Raw genomic sequence first — 15,961 nt, 5'->3', positions numbered from 1 at the left:
AAATTAAACAAAATACCCCGTCATTAGTAAAAGAATTACTTCATAGTATAAATTTTTTAATCCTTTGGCTCATGCCAAACGAACCCTCTTCTCGGTTTCAGAATCAAACCCATGACTCTCCTCTTACAGGCTAGAGGCGCTGGCTGCAAGGCACTTGGTACTCTTGCAGGGTAGGTAGGTACCTACACCCAATTGGAGAAGAACACATCAACACACATAAATCAATCAATTTGGGAACGTGGGGTCCAGATAATCTTGATGTCGTTAGATATTTCAAATCATCATAGCCCCTCTCGAACCATTCCGTAACCAAATGTTGAACCTAGTCGAACAGTCAAACCAATGCATGAGAGATGAGAGAAATTTGTGGAATATGTGAAACTCCAGAGAGTTGAAAGAGATAACACGTGAAGATGAGAAAGTGAAACATGAAATATCGGTACTTGAGGGGAGAAGATTAGTGGTGGGAAATCAAGGTGAATGTTAGGTAATTGGATTGGCTTGAGACAAAAGTTGGGTTGGTCAAATCAGTTGGGGCTGCCTTCATTAATCTTCACAGAGCATCATCATGGTACTTCTTCTGCTGCCTTAAGGATTTCTGTGATCTAATTTGCTTCTTTGGTTCTTCTCCTCCCATGTGATTCCTTTTGCTCTTGCCCAACTATTCACGGATCTTCATTGTCTGCTCTAACAGATGGCATGCATGATTAAACTTGAGATATCAGCCGTTAGGCTATAAGGCCCCACCAGCCTCCCATTTTCCTTCACTGGGGGGGGGGGAGAGGGAAAAAAAAAACTTTTGCATTCTAGGATATAAAATTTTTCTCATATATTTTCTTCGAACAGTCCCGAATCACTTAGAATAAGCTTTATCTAGATAAATATATGGTATGTGATATGGGTCTTATATTTAGCACCTGAAAAGTAACAAAGTAGAGGGAAAATGCAACAAAGAAGTGTCCAAACATGGCACCTATTTTTTTCTCGGGTTGTTTTGAGATTTTTTTTTTAATAGCATTTCATAAATACTACTCTTCTTGTTTATGATTATAGAAGTCAGATAACTAATTTATGAATATTAAAAAAATAGTTATATTGATTATTTGTTAAAAAAAAAAAAGAAGAGCATATTGGTTTTCTCAAAATACTTCTAATAATTTGTCTTAGAAATAATCCTCATTGATGGAGACTCACGTATATATGTAATTAAAAGATATTTTGAAAAAAAGTTGAGAGATAAATAATATTAAACTCTTTTTTTTTTTTACCAGAATATTAAACTCTTATGTTTAACATCAAAGCAAATCCATGTATTAATTCTTTTTATTTAAGACATGATGAATCAATAATTTTCATTTGTAATATAATATAAAACCTTATAATGCGACGGCAGTACGGTACAACTCGTTAATTATTATTAGAAAGTTCCATTCTTCCAAAAGATCAAACAAATCAAACAAAAGAGCATGATTAAACATGCCATAGAAACAAACAAATTCACAAATCATAAAACCAACGAACATAAATAATGAAACCAATATATCTGAGTGGAAGATTTTATTGGGGGCTTGACGAAGATACTAGAATAGGTTTGTTGAATGTGATGGGTTGGATAAAGGGTATCACAGGACACAAAAATATGATTCTTAGAAAGTTGCGGGGAAAAAATCCATCTTGGTAGTTATGGAAGATAAAATAATGATTCTGAGAAAGATTATACTCTTCTGATTTTAAATATAAGAACTATTTTGTAATATAATTTATATTATAAAATTAGTTTTATATTTAGTACCTAAAGAGTATTAAAGAATAAATTCTTAAAATATTTCCAACAACACGTGAAAATTGCCATAAAAAATTGTTCTCATCAATAAAATTTGGTCCAAAAAATCATTATCAAACAATATTCTATAAACACAAGTAAAAATAATTCAAAATGCAAGTATAATTCCTGTATATTATAAATAATATTCCTCAATCATCCATTAGAAGTTGGCCAAAAAAAACTCTCCATTAAAAATTATAAATTTTTCTTGCTTTTTTTTTTTTGGGTCATCAAAAGCATGTTGTCAAAACATATTGGGTCTAACAGCACATATCCTTTTTTCAAAGTGGTTATAAAGTTTTAAACTCGTTCTCCATGTGTAAGTATATTTATATGTTGAAATATTAAAAGAATTTTTAATGTTTAAAGTTAATATAATTTTTAATCTTTAAAATTTAATTTGATTTTCATTACTAAAATTTGAAATCATGTTTTTTTTTAAATCAAAAGTTAAAATGAGATCCAATTTTAAAAATTAAAAATTATATTAAACTTAATATTATGAAGTACCATGTCTTCTTATAAAAAAAAAAAAATCTTGTTCGACCTTGGAAATATGAAAACAGTGCTATTTTGTTTCCACCACATCTATAGTATTTTAGTATTTATTTGACGAAAAAGTATAATCTTTTTTGGAGCTGAAGACGAAAAAATATAATATTAAAAAACAAAAAAAGGGAAGAAATGTGAGGGTAGGAAGAGAATAAATTTAAAAAAAAAAAATTGGTGTCAATGTCGTGGAGGAACAGAGAAGTAATTCCAAACACAAATTGAAAGAGATACAGAACTCTGTCCATCATGAGGGTTGAAGACAGCTGAAAGGAAAACCTCTTTGAGTTGGCCCAAGCTCCCTATTCTCTCTCTTTATTTACAGCCACACGAATTCTCTCAGATTTTTCATAACTTCCCTCTCCACAAACAGAAAATTACTACCAACTCATTAATTAATTCCTAAATTAAACGATCGAAACGCAAGAAAACGCTTCGTACAGAGGGACACGACAAAGTCTTGTTCGTCTCTTGGAGTTTCCTGTACCTGTTGGCATCTCGATCTTCAGTTCTTGACGATGAATCCAGAACTGAAAGCCTTGAGATGACGATGATGATGACGACGACTTCATCGTCAGCAAGAGTATTCCAGCCTGTGAACTCGATCTCTCAGAATCCCGTTGTACAAAGCGATTCGATTCTCTGGCATTCGTCGGATCTCTGGGATTTCGTATCTGCAACTGCTCGATGCTCTGCTTTGCTTCCCCTGTTTTTCTCGGAGATCCTTCTTCTTGGTTTCGGTTTCGGGTTCTTCCTTCACATTATCTGCGAATTTCACCCTCTTCGTCTTCTTCTTCTTCATCCTGCTTTCCCTTTTCTTTTCCTCTGGAAAACCCAACCAAAAAAAATGAACAAAGAACAAAACTTTCTCAAGCGAGCGACGAGAAGAAGCATCGATCAGAAAGGAAAACGAAATAACAAACAGAAAAACAGGGGAAGTGAAGTAACCTGAGTATAAGCAAGAACGGAGAGCTTTCTTGTTTGGGTGTTGGGAATTTGAATTTGAATTGCCGGGAAGATAGGGAAGAGGGAAAGTCTTCTGTCTGAGGAAACCAAGATAAAGAACGGTGCTGGAGACAAGCATAGCGGTGGTCAGAACAAGACCCTGGGAAATAGAAGAAGAAGCCATGGGAGAGAGAAACAGAAAGACTCGTGTTGACCAAAAAAGGAGACCGCAGAGATATATATATGGAGGGGGGAGAGAGAGAGGTAAAGTAATGAAGAGTCACGGGAAAAAGGGAGGGGTGGTGGGGAGGATAATGAAGAGAAAAGAAATTTCCAAGAAAAATGGGGGGAAAGAGAGAAGAAGGATAGGAATTAAGAGTTAGATTGGTTGAGACAGAAGAAGCGTCTGGATTTGTCTAACAGGGGAGGGAAGGGCAGAGAGAGAGTTTGAGTGGGGCTTTGCTTACTAAAATGAAAGAAGCTATTATGGAGAGAGAGAGAGAGAGAAGAGGGAGAGAAGGAAGGGAATGAATGTTGAATCCGGTTTGCGGTTTGGGTTTTATTGTTTTGATGGAAATGAAATGAAGTGAGTCGTCAAGTCTGAAGTCCTTGGGATGACTTGTCGGCTTTGGATTTTGTTGTCACACTCTGCAAGTGGCCTCCCAATTCTCCACATCCGCTCTTTCCACGCGGGGTAAAACCATAATAATAAACTACCCCTAAATGATTCAAAACTCAAATTAATCCCCCCAAGATTAAAGATAAAGAAAATTACAATAAGGTCCAAACAAGAAAAATAATAAAAACAAGTCTCAAAAATTGTCATTCTTACTATAGAACTTGTCATTATAGGCTGTTAAGGTTGTTATTGGGATTTTTTGATAATTGTTTCTCTTTTGTGGGACTTGATTGTAATTCCTCCTCTTTTCCCTTAAAAATATGACATAACAACAATAGGATCTTAGGACTTATTCAAAATGACTTATAAACAAAAAAATACAGAATAACTATAAAATACAGAATAAATATGTATGTAAGAAAAATTTTATCTTGACTCACATTGAAATATACTTATTTATTGCAGATTCAAACAAACTGCAAAGGTGGATGAGATGATCTTACTGCCTCTCACTTAAAAAAAAAAAAAAATCCTCATATGTCATCTCTCTTGTTACAAGTAAATTTCCTAGTAAAACAATGCAAAATAATATACATATGTGTGTGTATAAAAAACAATCAAAATTTTGAGACTTGTGAAGTGATTAAAATGGTAGGGCGAATTATCACTATATTTACAAACACAAGTTTAATCATGAGTTACTATAATGGCATTGCAACCAAAATAATAATAATAATAATAATTGACTAGCAAATAATAACTATAATAGTATTGCAAATAGGTACTATCTTAATTAAATGAGCATTTTTCAAGTTAAGTTACTAAAGATTATCTGCAAATAAATAGTGTTATTCTAAGTTTTATGAAAGATATGGTCGATATGCTTATATGGATGCATAAAAATAAAATGGCCTCCATGATGAGGTTATAAAATGAGGATTAAAGAAGTTGGAGATTGGCCTCTAACAATGATGATTAAAGCCTAATACACGCTTGCTTTTCTTCTCTCTTCTTTTGGTTTCTTTCCTTCATTTTTTTAATTTTTTGGAACATATATAATTGTTGCTTTTTAGCAGCATATATAGTTTCCACTTGCCACTTCAATTGTTTGTTTCAACCAATGTCTATGAAAAAGGGAACAAACCGATTGCTGGAAATTTGGAGAAATCAAGAAAATTGAGATGTGATTTTTTGTCTTGATATTTCTAATATGTTTTATGATAATTAAGAATTGGAAAATGAAAAGGAGAATTGTTTGTCCACGGACTATTCAACCTGCCTGACTATCCGATTATTTGATTTGGATCATTGATTGAGTATCAGGCATGTCGGTAGATTTTCAAATTTCTTGTAAAAATATTTAAATACTCATCCGGTCCTTAATATAAAATCTAATTAACTAATTTGATTAGATTAAAGAAGTTAAATAAATTAGTTAATTATAAAAAATATGATTTTTTTTAAAACACTAAAATCATCTTCTTTAATATCCTCTCTCCCTTTTCTATTTGATTATAATTGGGAGAATATCGATAGAGGTAATTTAAAAAAAATTAATAAATATAAGAATATGTCTTATATTTAGAATCAAAATTAACTTAATAATTAGGTCATATATTAAGAAACGAGTGAGTATTTATATATTTACATATGATGCATTAGCTTGCCTAATTTTGATGACTCAATACTGTAATATAAGTACTAATTTGCGGTTCAGCTTTATCTGAAAATAATACGAATTATATAAGGGGGAATTATAATCAAGTCCTACAGAGAAATAATTTCTAAAAAGTCTCAATAACAATTTTAACAGCCTACAATGACAAGTCTTATAGTGAGAATGACAACTTTTGGGACTTGTTTTTCAATTGTTTTCCTTACTTGGGACCTCATTGTAATTCTCCCATTATATAATGTCCATAAGTTTTTCTGGTTTAAATAGAACTTAATTTTCAATTTATAAAAAAAAAAGAACTTAATTTTCAAAATTAAATAATTAATACAACTACAAGCTTAGGTCGTGCATGGAATTGATTAAAATTTGAATTCGGATGCCCATTAAATATTGTCCGTTGAAGGAATCTAATGTCGCGTATCCGTACTTTTCCGCGTGGGGAAATTAACGTAACGAGAATGACATTTTGGATCAGTATATTAATTTATTTAAATTTATAATCAAAATATTTGAAATTAGAATTTTAAAAAGAAGAAATAGTATAATCAGAGCTCTCTCTGTTCATTTCTCCAAAACGACTAAACGAATCACGTTAATAAAAAATTATTAAAATTAGTTATAATCAATAAATATGTAAAAATGTAATTTGTTTTTCAAAAAAACTCTTATTAATGAACATTGGAAAAGATGAATGGAAGGGATAAAGAGTGAAAAAAGAGATGAGAAATAATTAACTGAAGATAAAAATAAAAAAAAAATACAATAAATGTTTACATATACCCGAAATGTGGTTTGTAAAAAGGAAACGAAAGAGTAATAAAATCGTAGAAAATGAGCGTTCAATTCAAATGCCGGAAGCTTGGTGAATTAATTTAGTAAGTTTTGATTTTCATCTTTATTTTTTTAAACAAGTTTTAATTTAGGCTTTTATATATAAGCCATTCTAAGTCCCTATATTTTTATCGATTTAATCATTTATAAATTAAGACTATTAAGCTCAAATTCAAGTTCTCATGAAAATAAAGACACCAACATTTTGAAGGGGACCAAAAAAAATAAAATAAAATATAAAAATCGGTTTTTGAAAAAGAAAAGAAAAGAAAAATGTAATCTGAGTCGGCTGTTCACACACGACCAGTGAAAATCAGTACTAATTGATTATGAGCCAATGAAAAATCAACACATATCCACAAGCATGAAGAATTAATCAACCACCGTTTGACACGCGTCACATAAAAACCACAAGGCATTACCCTTTCCATCAAGAAAATTGATGGATAATTTTAGAATGTAATATTAATTAAGAAGACATTCTCATGATTACTTTTTTCTCTCTATGTTTATATTCTTTTTGCTGAAAAAAAATAAAAATAAGGATATATTAATATCCAACAATTTCCCTTTCAACAATAATATTATTGCTTCTGAGGAAACCACGTGTGCATGATTATTAAATATTTAAAACCACAGTATTTGAGTACGCCTTGCTTTCTAAAAAGCTAAATAATTATCATGATTAGCTCCTCTAAAACCAGTGTTTGAGTGTGGGAGAGGATATGCTATAAATATTCTTAACTGATTAAAAAAGGTTACAATTAATTAGTGGTTTTATTTTTTTTCTTAAATTAACATAACATTCCAAAATTACCATTAAGTCTTTAACCATATTGATAGGCAGGGCTCTGTTTTTTTTTTTTTTTGGCCCATGGAGTTTATGGCATGTTTTTGTTCTCCAAATTGATTAGATTAGGGTGTCAAAGAGAGAGAATTGCATAATACTCCTCTGATCCTTCATATAAGATCTATTTAACTAATTTGATTAGATTTAGAAAGTTAAGTAAGTTAGTTAATTATAAGAAATATGACATGTATTTCCTAAAACATCATAATCATCTTTATTAATATTCTCTATCCCTCACTTATTTGATTATGGTTGAGGGAGTATCCACAAGAGTAATTTAAAAAAAATTGATAAATATAAGAAATAGATCCTATATTTAGAACTAAAATTAACTTAACAGTTAGGTCCTATATTAAAAATCGGAGGATTATAATTATAAAGGGTATATTTAGAAAAACTGAAAAATGACATATGTTAAAGGTTAAGAAAACCTTCTTAGAATGTATGCCATAAATAAAAGTGAAGGGAGTAGAGGAATAAACACTTGGATTAATTGATGGGTTTTTTTTTAATTATCAAAGGTATGCATAATATTTTAATTATTAATTTTTGGGACGAAAATGAAGAGGCTGATTATTGTCTTTCTTTTTCCCCCCTTACATTGGATTAATGTCTTTCTGAAAAAAGGGACTAATTAATGATCAATTTCCATTATAATGAATCATTTATCAATATATAAATTTTTAATATATATATAAAGAATTATATTGGTACAACTCATTTTGCATTATAGGAGAAGAAAGCCTTATTAATATACTAGTATTAAAATAAAGTAATAAAAATATTGTGTATGCGGATGGAGGGTATTGTGAGATCATTGAACTTGCGTGGTTATCAAAAGCATATATGTATCTTTTTGTTAGAGGGTATAGACATTTTGTTTGAATTACAATTAGACACTAAATATGAATACTTCTCTCCAAATATATAATTATTATAAAGAATATAAAATTTCATTTGTTAAAAAAATATATAAACAGTAAATTTCGTATGTCCTGGTCTAAAAAAATTGGTATGTCGAAATATATATATAAGATTATAAAAATGATATAAAATCCAAAAGGCTAAAGCTGAAAGCAAGGCCTTGTAAGGTTTTGCTAACTAACTTTCACCTGCCATGGATCAGTTGAGGAAATGCGATTTTGGACAAGCTTTTGAAACCTAAACAAATTGTTAGCAAATGTTGATAATGGAAATGGAGTTTTTGAGATTTAAACTGTGAGAGACCCAACATTCCCTTAGACCAAAGGTGAATTGGACATTGATCATCCTAACAACTTTATTTGAAAAAAAAAAAAACTAATGAATATCATTCCACCACCTTGTAAAAAGAAACCCCTCCGCTTAAAAAAATAAAATAAAATCACCTTGATAATTTGCGCGCATAGTACATGATTGACAAATTTGAATAATAAAAAACACGCGCTCACATTTAATATTTAACAGTGTCTTAAATAAGATTATATCTAATTTCAGATATATGTGCTTAGCAAAAAAATGTACACAAGAAACACGTTGGTAAGTTGATATATATATATATATATATATATATATATATTCATATATAAAGTTTGGGTGGAAGATCCTCAAAGTTTACGTAAGCACCTCAAATCGATGCATTTCTAGGAATCGCGGTGAATAACCAAACCCCCTCCTTTTTTAATAAAAGGGTTCGGTTTCTTACTACTGAACCCACAAATGATGGGTAAATGTTAAAAAGTAAAATAAAATAGTATTACAAATTAGTTACAGTTTTAAATATAAGAATTAGATAAAAGTTCATTTTGATTCTATATATAAAACTTCAATTTACTTTGCTTCTCAAATTCATAACTTTTTGCCAAGGGATAACTCTAATATATGTAATTAAAGAAGGTAATTTAAAAACCAAAAAATATATTTGTTATATATAACTAACTTAATTTTTTTAAAACATCTGTATTTAAATTAATTATTTAGCTCTAAAGGCAGTATATAAGTTCAATGACTTTCAGAAGAAATTGGCACTGGTCCCATTTTTTTACAATTTCAGTTTAGATTAGAATCATTAGTCTCTATCTCACAATTATGACCCTTCATTGAGAACATGACACGAAAGCAACCAAGTAGTGTTGGAGACTGCGTATTAAGAACAACATCGTAGTTTGATTCCACATGGCAGCTCGAATGGGAAAATTCCAGCAGATCAGCGAAACCTCTCACAGCCACACCTTTTGTTCAATTCTCTGTCGACTCATGTCATGATGTTACCTCTGGCTTACCCCATTATTGAATCCTCTGTCAAATCACAGTTCCACAAGTTCCTTTCCCAGCCCAATTTCCCCATAAATTTTGTCTTTATAGAGTACAAGAAACTCTTGATATGATATCTCCAGAAGAAACTGACATTTACGTTGTTTCATTTGATACAGCGTGTGTTTGGAAATCCTCTGATTTCGATCGAAATGTGCAATGGGAGAATAACTTTGTCTTAAAAATTGCAATTGCTCGTTGCCGACAAGTTTCCAAACACAGGCAAAGTTGGGACATCACAGAGTTATTCCAGAAAGCCAGAGAATAACAGATACGTGATGCTAAAGCAGCAAAAAAAAAACATACAGAAAAATAAAACCGAGTCATCGTATTAGATCAAACAGCTCCAGTCATAAAACCCGACAACAATTCATCACAGAACCTGAAACACCAAGAACTCAACTGACATGGCCATCCTCGTCTAGATAGTGACATCTACAGAGAGAAATCACACGCTACAATGTGTTTATTACATTAGCAAACCACTATAGTAAGGAAACCAGAAATTGAATCTGTAGCAGCAAAAGTTTATGTGAAGCAAGTACGAAATAAGTTAAGTTGTGAGGATTGGTGGCATGTAGTCAGCCTTGCCACCGAGAACACGAGCCTTGGTGTCTGGGAAAAATTCAAATCCTGGCACCTCTGTGATTTCTCCTTCTTCAGAAATCCCGATCGGGTAGCGAAGCAGGTGTCCAGGAAGGTCATGTTCCAGCGACTCACTTGAATAGAGGTCCCAGTACTTGTCAGCCATCCGGTTCACCTTCCTGACACATTCTTCGCTTGCTGGCTGGAGGAAGGAATCGTCAAGCTTGCCAAGGTGCTCATACCACAATGACAAGCGGAAACCATGGATCTGACCCCGTGCAGGCTGCCTGTGAGCCAAATGATATGGTTGATAAGCGCCCATGGCAATCTCGGAGTCCCTGGCACCATCCATTGATCTCTGGTTGATGTTGGCAGATCCTATGATTATGTACTCATCATCAACTGCAAAATAAGAGGAAGAAGCTCCATGAGCCGCTACCATCAAAGAATATCTTGAAGACAGCAAAAGAAATATGGTTATGACTGTTTAATGAAGGATACCGATTCAACTTTCAAACTCACCTATCATCATCTTGGCATGAACATAGATCATGAAGCGCCGGGCCTCTTGAGCTCTCGAATAATCAGAATCAGGATCTGGTCTTTCTGAAGGTTGGTACTCTCCAGGTTTCTTCAACTCTCGATTACCAAGGCAGAAGAATGTCAAATAGTTACGAGGATCTTCTTCAATTCCATTGGCCCTAAGCGCCTGAATAACATCTTTGTACATCATCTCCATTGTCCTCCTCTGCCAGTCCAATATTGCCTGCACTGACGCACTTTCTGGGATACCTTCTGGCCACATTGGGATCACAACATATACAGTGAATCTTTCCCCAGCTTCAATCTTACTGACGATTTTAAGTGAAAGCTCCTTTGGGATGACATGTAAAGCATTTATGTCCTCAGGTTTGATACCCTCAGGGCTCCAAGCAAAAGAGCTTCCAAGGAAGTACTGATTTTCAATATAGATGAAATCCTTTGCTCGTCGAATGGCATGAATATAAGCATCTTGAATACTACGATCAATAATATTATCCTTCCCACTAATGAGCCCAGCTTTGGCAGCATCTTCAGGAGTCTCTGGAAACCCAAAAGCAGCTCCCCCATCGATAGATCTAAATAACTGAACATTCCATGTCTCATGATCATCAGGAAACATAACTGGGGATGGAGGAATGATGACATCTTGAAGCTCTCTCAACTGAACAAGCACATCCTTCCCACCTTGCTTCCTCCATCTTTGTTCAAAGTTAAATAAAACATCCCAAGCAATGGGTCCTTCAAGCCGGGAATGGATGTCATGCCAAGGCTCCCTGGGACCACCTTTTGTGATAGCAGCACCAGGAAAGTTGGGTTGATGAAAGTCATCATGGTGTGCTGTGTCCAGAGTTCTGAACAGTGAATGGAATGGAGTATCATATCTACCATCACAGAGGTCAATACCCCCAACAAAACTAACAATTCTTCGCTGGTCTGATCCTCCACTTGGCAATTCACTGTCTACCACCACAATCTTCTGATGATGGGTGAACATGGCAGAGACTTGCAAGTCCTGAATGATGCTTCCCCCATCATCAGGATTGCGGGGGCATAAAACACAATGCACATCAGTGTCATGGAAGTAATGCTCAGTTTCTTCATCATGGGTAGCCATCAATCCATCTCTTTTTAACAAACCAACAGATGTTCTATCATCCCAAACAAGCATTAAAACCCTGACACCTTCACTTGCCTTTTTCTTGAGGAGCTCACCAATTGTTATGTCTCCCCCAGGCTTTGGCCTCCTTTTATCCCTTACCAAGGAGATCTCAGTATATACAGACCAACCGGTGATGTATATTAAGTGCTTGGCATTAGTGATAGCATCAAAAACATCCTCCCAACATCGATGAGGAACATATTTCTCACCTCCAGCAAGAGGTATTTCAGGGACAAAATTATCTGGGATGTGAGCATCTTGGTACAGAGAGATCTTACATCCTTGTCTCTGTGAGAAGAAAGTGTATGGAACTCCGGGAAATTTAGCACTTCTAACACCACGAGCCCAGCTGCGATCTTTGGTGACATCAAAATATTGCAGTTTCACGTGGATTTTTGAACCACCATGAATGGGATTTTTGTTCACATCCAAGATTTCAACCCACCTGTCTATTTCATCACCATCCAAGATATCCGTAACAGGCACATATGCCCTTCCAATTAAGGTTGCTCCAATAGGATTATCATCTTTCACAGTGAATATAATATTGGAAGCCATGTGAGCGCAATAAATGTGGAAAGACTCATACCACCGAGGGTTGGAATGTTCATTTTCTAGAATTCTAGTCCTTCCAACTCTGGCCTTCTCAAGATCGATGGTTGCATAGAGTTTAGTAACTCCTTTTCCAAAACCAACTGCCTCCTCAAAATTTTCCTTCAGCTGCAAAATAGCAATAAAAGAAATCAAATATGATGTATGAGAAAATGAAAGGGACAAAAATAATGCGACTACTTCTTACCTATTGAACATATATTTGCTGTACGCAAGCATTACTAATTTATCTACAATGACTGTATTTATCTGATAGGAGAGGGCAAAGGGCTAGAGAAATCTTGAATGAGCATAGCATTCTACAAGAATATTGAATAGATAAAGCAAAGCACTCAAGCCCGTGATTGGAAAGATTCCAGCTGGCTATCATAACTATAAAGTTAAGCTATCAAAATGAAATTCAAAAGCACCGCCGGTACAAAGGAATAGGATACTGAGGTAACACAAGTACATACAAAGAGTCATGTGATGTATAATTTCACAACTAAGATATACACTCAGAAGCCAGTGGCAACAAGACCTCTCCCTTCACTAAAAATCAATTAATGAAACGTGAATGCTTTAATTTTGACCTGGTAGGATAAGGTATTAGATCTAGACAAAAGCTCCAGCATATTTTGCTGTTCAATTCATTCATCTACATCGCCTAATGCCTGATCATGCTGACATGACCATTTTGCTGTTTAATTTACTGAATCATTACCATCAAGAGATTTCGTCTCTCCATGTTTTTCAATACAAAGGATACGCATACATCAGAAGCCAAAGGTCGAAAGTCAGGTGTCAAGATTAAATCATCAGGCGAAAAAGCTAATCCAAATAGACAAATTACTCTCACCTTGCTGAAGATATTGCCACCACTGCTCTTCAGCCTATCCACCTCAAAGATCGTGACGTGGAGAGTCCCATGGAGTAAAATTTGCGCCATCTCTCACCTGCAACCAGATTCAGAGAGCAAGACAAACCCACTGGGATTTAGATCACATGAACTGGCCAAAAACGCTTAAAATTACTCAAATCAACTCGAATTAAATGGCGTGACAGACCCCAAGAAGATCTCAGAGATCAATAATTTGATCAAATCACAGTTGAGTTATTCGAAAATGGGCGTGCGCATGATTTTAGATAGACAGATCAAAAGCTTTAAATAAATAGAACAACAGTATAAAAGCTTATCATCAACCCAGTTCATTATAGAAACAGCTAGAGAAATGAATTGCTAGAAATGGAGATAGAAGATTGAAGAGACTAACCAGTGCAGAGAGATCCGAATACCAGAGGGAAGAGAAAAAGGGGTAGTGAGGAACAGATCAGATCTTTGCTATTAGACTATTTCATTTAAACAAGAAGATACTACAGGGGTGCACCGAAGATACCCGAGAGAAGTGAAAAGGGTGGAAAGATAAAGCAGAGACGGATCCCATAAAACAACTACTCCCTCCTATAATATATTTTATAATATAAATTACACTTTAAAATAAGTTTTATCTAGAATCAAAGGAGCAGTTGTATTCACTATCACTGAAGTAACGGGCAAAAAGATAATTGCTTTCCTCTTCACCGATCAAGGGCCGTTTAAATACCATTTGAAATGATTTATAAGTAATTTTTTAATCTTGATTTACAAAAAAAATAAAAAATAAATATGTAAGAGAAATTTTATCTCAACTTACATAAAGCGTGTCTATAAATAATTTTAATCATAAAACCAAATAAGGCCTAAGCGATTGGAATTTCTCACCCACTATTTGACTTTCTTTCACCCCGTTTTCCTTACACTGGTGAAGACGCGTCAACCGATGTTGAAAGAGTATTTAGATGGAATCAAAATCATGATTTTAAAAATATTTTTATGGTATATAAAGTAAATATTTAGAAGAATTTATCTGAATTTGCAAAAAAGTGTTTTTTAAAAAAACATTTTTCATACTTACCAAACACTCCCGGGTTGCTGATTGTAAAACCATTTTTCGCAGAAAGCATGTAAAAATTATTGCAAATTAGGTAAAAAGTATTGTTGTAGACTCGTAGTTATGATCGAGTCCAAAAAAAAAAAAAGACTCAGTAGTTATGATCACCTATTTCGTTTACTTTTTTTTTTTCCGGCTTTTACATTGAATTTAAGAAAAATATATCATCTCATTTATGTTCCGATCGTGTTTGATTGTGGTCGATCGATCTAGAAGTCGGCAGAAAAAAACAAAGGACTTTTTTTTTTAAAGAAAAAAGGGAGCGTAAGATTTAATCAGTTATTTGTTAATGGGGGAGGGGTCAATTGTAAGAAGCCTGAATCCTCTGCTTTAAATTCGGCCTCGGTGCGATATTTTTCAATGTAGTTGGATATTAATATTATTGGGGTCCTCAATTGATTCGTCCTTTTATATTTCTTAATATCTTATGCTCGTTATTAATATTTTCTAACAAAATTTTAATTACATTAATTAATTGGATTCCGTCAAGGGACGCCTGCATTACTTAGGAGTGCGTGAGTCGTGGTGTTAGCTTTGGTAACTTTGTTTTGTTAGCACGCGGACGGTACTCACGAAGAACTCTACAGTTTCATGTGTTTTTTTCTTTTTTTGAAAAATATGTACAGCATATCTAGCATTCTAAATTTTGTAAATATAAAATTATACTAAAAATATTTTAAGATATGGACTATATTTGAGAAAATATTTCAAGGTGTTAAACACCACAAAATATTTTCAAATATTAAATGTATTTAAAAAAAATATTTGCGAATGCTAAATCTACCATTATCTTCTTAATTTTAAAAAATACGGACATCCCAAATTAAAAATTAACAGAAAAATATAAACTTTTTTACTAAACACAGATATCTTTCTGTTAGAGGCTCAAAGCGCTATTAAATACTTGTAAACATTTCTCTTAATAAAAAATCAAATTTTAATTTATCAAATTATGAATAACCAAATTTATCGGCAACAGAGAACTATGGATACGTGCGTAATAGTTTTTGCCTTTTTTCACATTATTACAGTACAGTATGAAGTTGTACGCTTTCAGGTTGCGCGGAGTCCCAGGACAAGCCATTGACTGAGGTTAGGAGTTAGGACGGTGATTGCAGCGTGAAATAATGCATTGGGATTGGGGAAGTCTAATAATTAAAGCTCATCTGTCCACCGCACCCTTTCCACACGCAATGTTCAATTTCCTTTATTTCGGGTAAAAGTACAGTTTTAAGGAAAAGTTCCAAATTAGTCATCATAACTAAATTAAAATTTTAAACTCATGATTTTTCACTTTTCTACTATGCAATTTGACTGTTGATCTTTTTTTTTTTTTTAAGGTACAATTTTACCCAAGATTTTTTCATATAATTTTAACCCAAGAGAAAAATTGCACAACGAATTCATGAATATTACAATCAAAATTAGAGTTAACAATCAATATTAATATTCGTTAGTCAAAAAACGACATTACAGTGATTTGATCTCATAAATAACTGAGAATAG

At 33.4% G+C, this 15,961-nt stretch overlaps 2 protein-coding genes across 3 annotated transcripts; both read right to left on the bottom strand.

Moving 5' to 3' along the window:
• Positions 1-2,562: 2,562 nt before the first annotated feature.
• Positions 2,563-3,521, bottom strand: LOC114735613 (uncharacterized). The gene is made up of 2 exons (XM_028923309.1): positions 3,323-3,521; positions 2,563-3,199 (listed from the first exon to the last, which is right to left on the bottom strand). The coding sequence occupies exons 1-2, from the start codon at positions 3,501-3,503 to the stop codon at positions 2,949-2,951; spliced, it is 432 nt and encodes a 143-aa protein (XP_028779142.1). The 5' UTR covers positions 3,504-3,521; the 3' UTR covers positions 2,563-2,948.
• A 6,368-nt stretch (positions 3,522-9,889) lies between these two features.
• LOC114735610 (phospholipase D alpha 1-like) lies at positions 9,890-13,866 on the bottom strand. Of its 2 annotated transcripts, XM_028923306.1 has the most exons (4): positions 13,739-13,866; positions 13,324-13,420; positions 10,694-12,593; positions 9,890-10,573 (listed from the first exon to the last, which is right to left on the bottom strand). In XM_028923306.1, exons 2-4 carry the CDS (start codon positions 13,411-13,413, stop codon positions 10,140-10,142), a joined length of 2,424 nt encoding a protein of 807 aa, XP_028779139.1. In that variant the 5' UTR covers positions 13,414-13,420; positions 13,739-13,866; the 3' UTR covers positions 9,890-10,139. The 2 variants fall into 2 exon arrangements, with proteins under 2 accessions (XP_028779139.1, XP_028779140.1); XM_028923307.1 differs by lacking the exon at positions 13,739-13,866 and having other exon boundaries at positions 13,324-13,423.
• Between the last annotated feature and the right edge of the window lie 2,095 nt (positions 13,867-15,961).

The sequence above is a fragment of the Neltuma alba genome, unplaced genomic scaffold, assembly GCF_004799145.2.
Source record: "Neltuma alba isolate B1F8T4 unplaced genomic scaffold, ASM479914v2 tig00013242_pilon, whole genome shotgun sequence".
NCBI lineage: Eukaryota > Viridiplantae > Streptophyta > Magnoliopsida > Fabales > Fabaceae > Neltuma > Neltuma alba.
The sequence above is the reverse complement of the archived record's forward strand: the minus strand, read 5'-3'. Positions and strand labels throughout refer to the sequence as shown.

What these genes read in the sequence shown, in the direction of transcription:
- LOC114735610 (XM_028923306.1), bottom strand. Translation starts at nt 13,413, where the DNA reads ATGGCGCAAATTTTACTCCATGGGACTCTCCACGTCACGATCTTTGAG. An exon ending in GTGGCAATATCTTCAGCAAG is followed by an intron (nt 12,594 to 13,323) that starts GTGAGAGTAATT and finishes GCTATTTTGCAG; the next exon opens with CTGAAGGAAAATTTTGAGGA. An exon ending in TCATGCCAAGATGATGATAG is followed by an intron (nt 10,574 to 10,693) that starts GTGAGTTTGAAA and finishes CTTATTTTGCAG; the next exon opens with TTGATGATGAGTACATAATC.
- LOC114735613 (XM_028923309.1), bottom strand. Translation starts at nt 3,503, where the DNA reads ATGGCTTCTTCTTCTATTTCCCAGGGTCTTGTTCTGACCACCGCTATG. An exon ending in CCGTTCTTGCTTATACTCAG is followed by an intron (nt 3,200 to 3,322) that starts GTTACTTCACTT and finishes TGGGTTTTCCAG; the next exon opens with AGGAAAAGAAAAGGGAAAGC.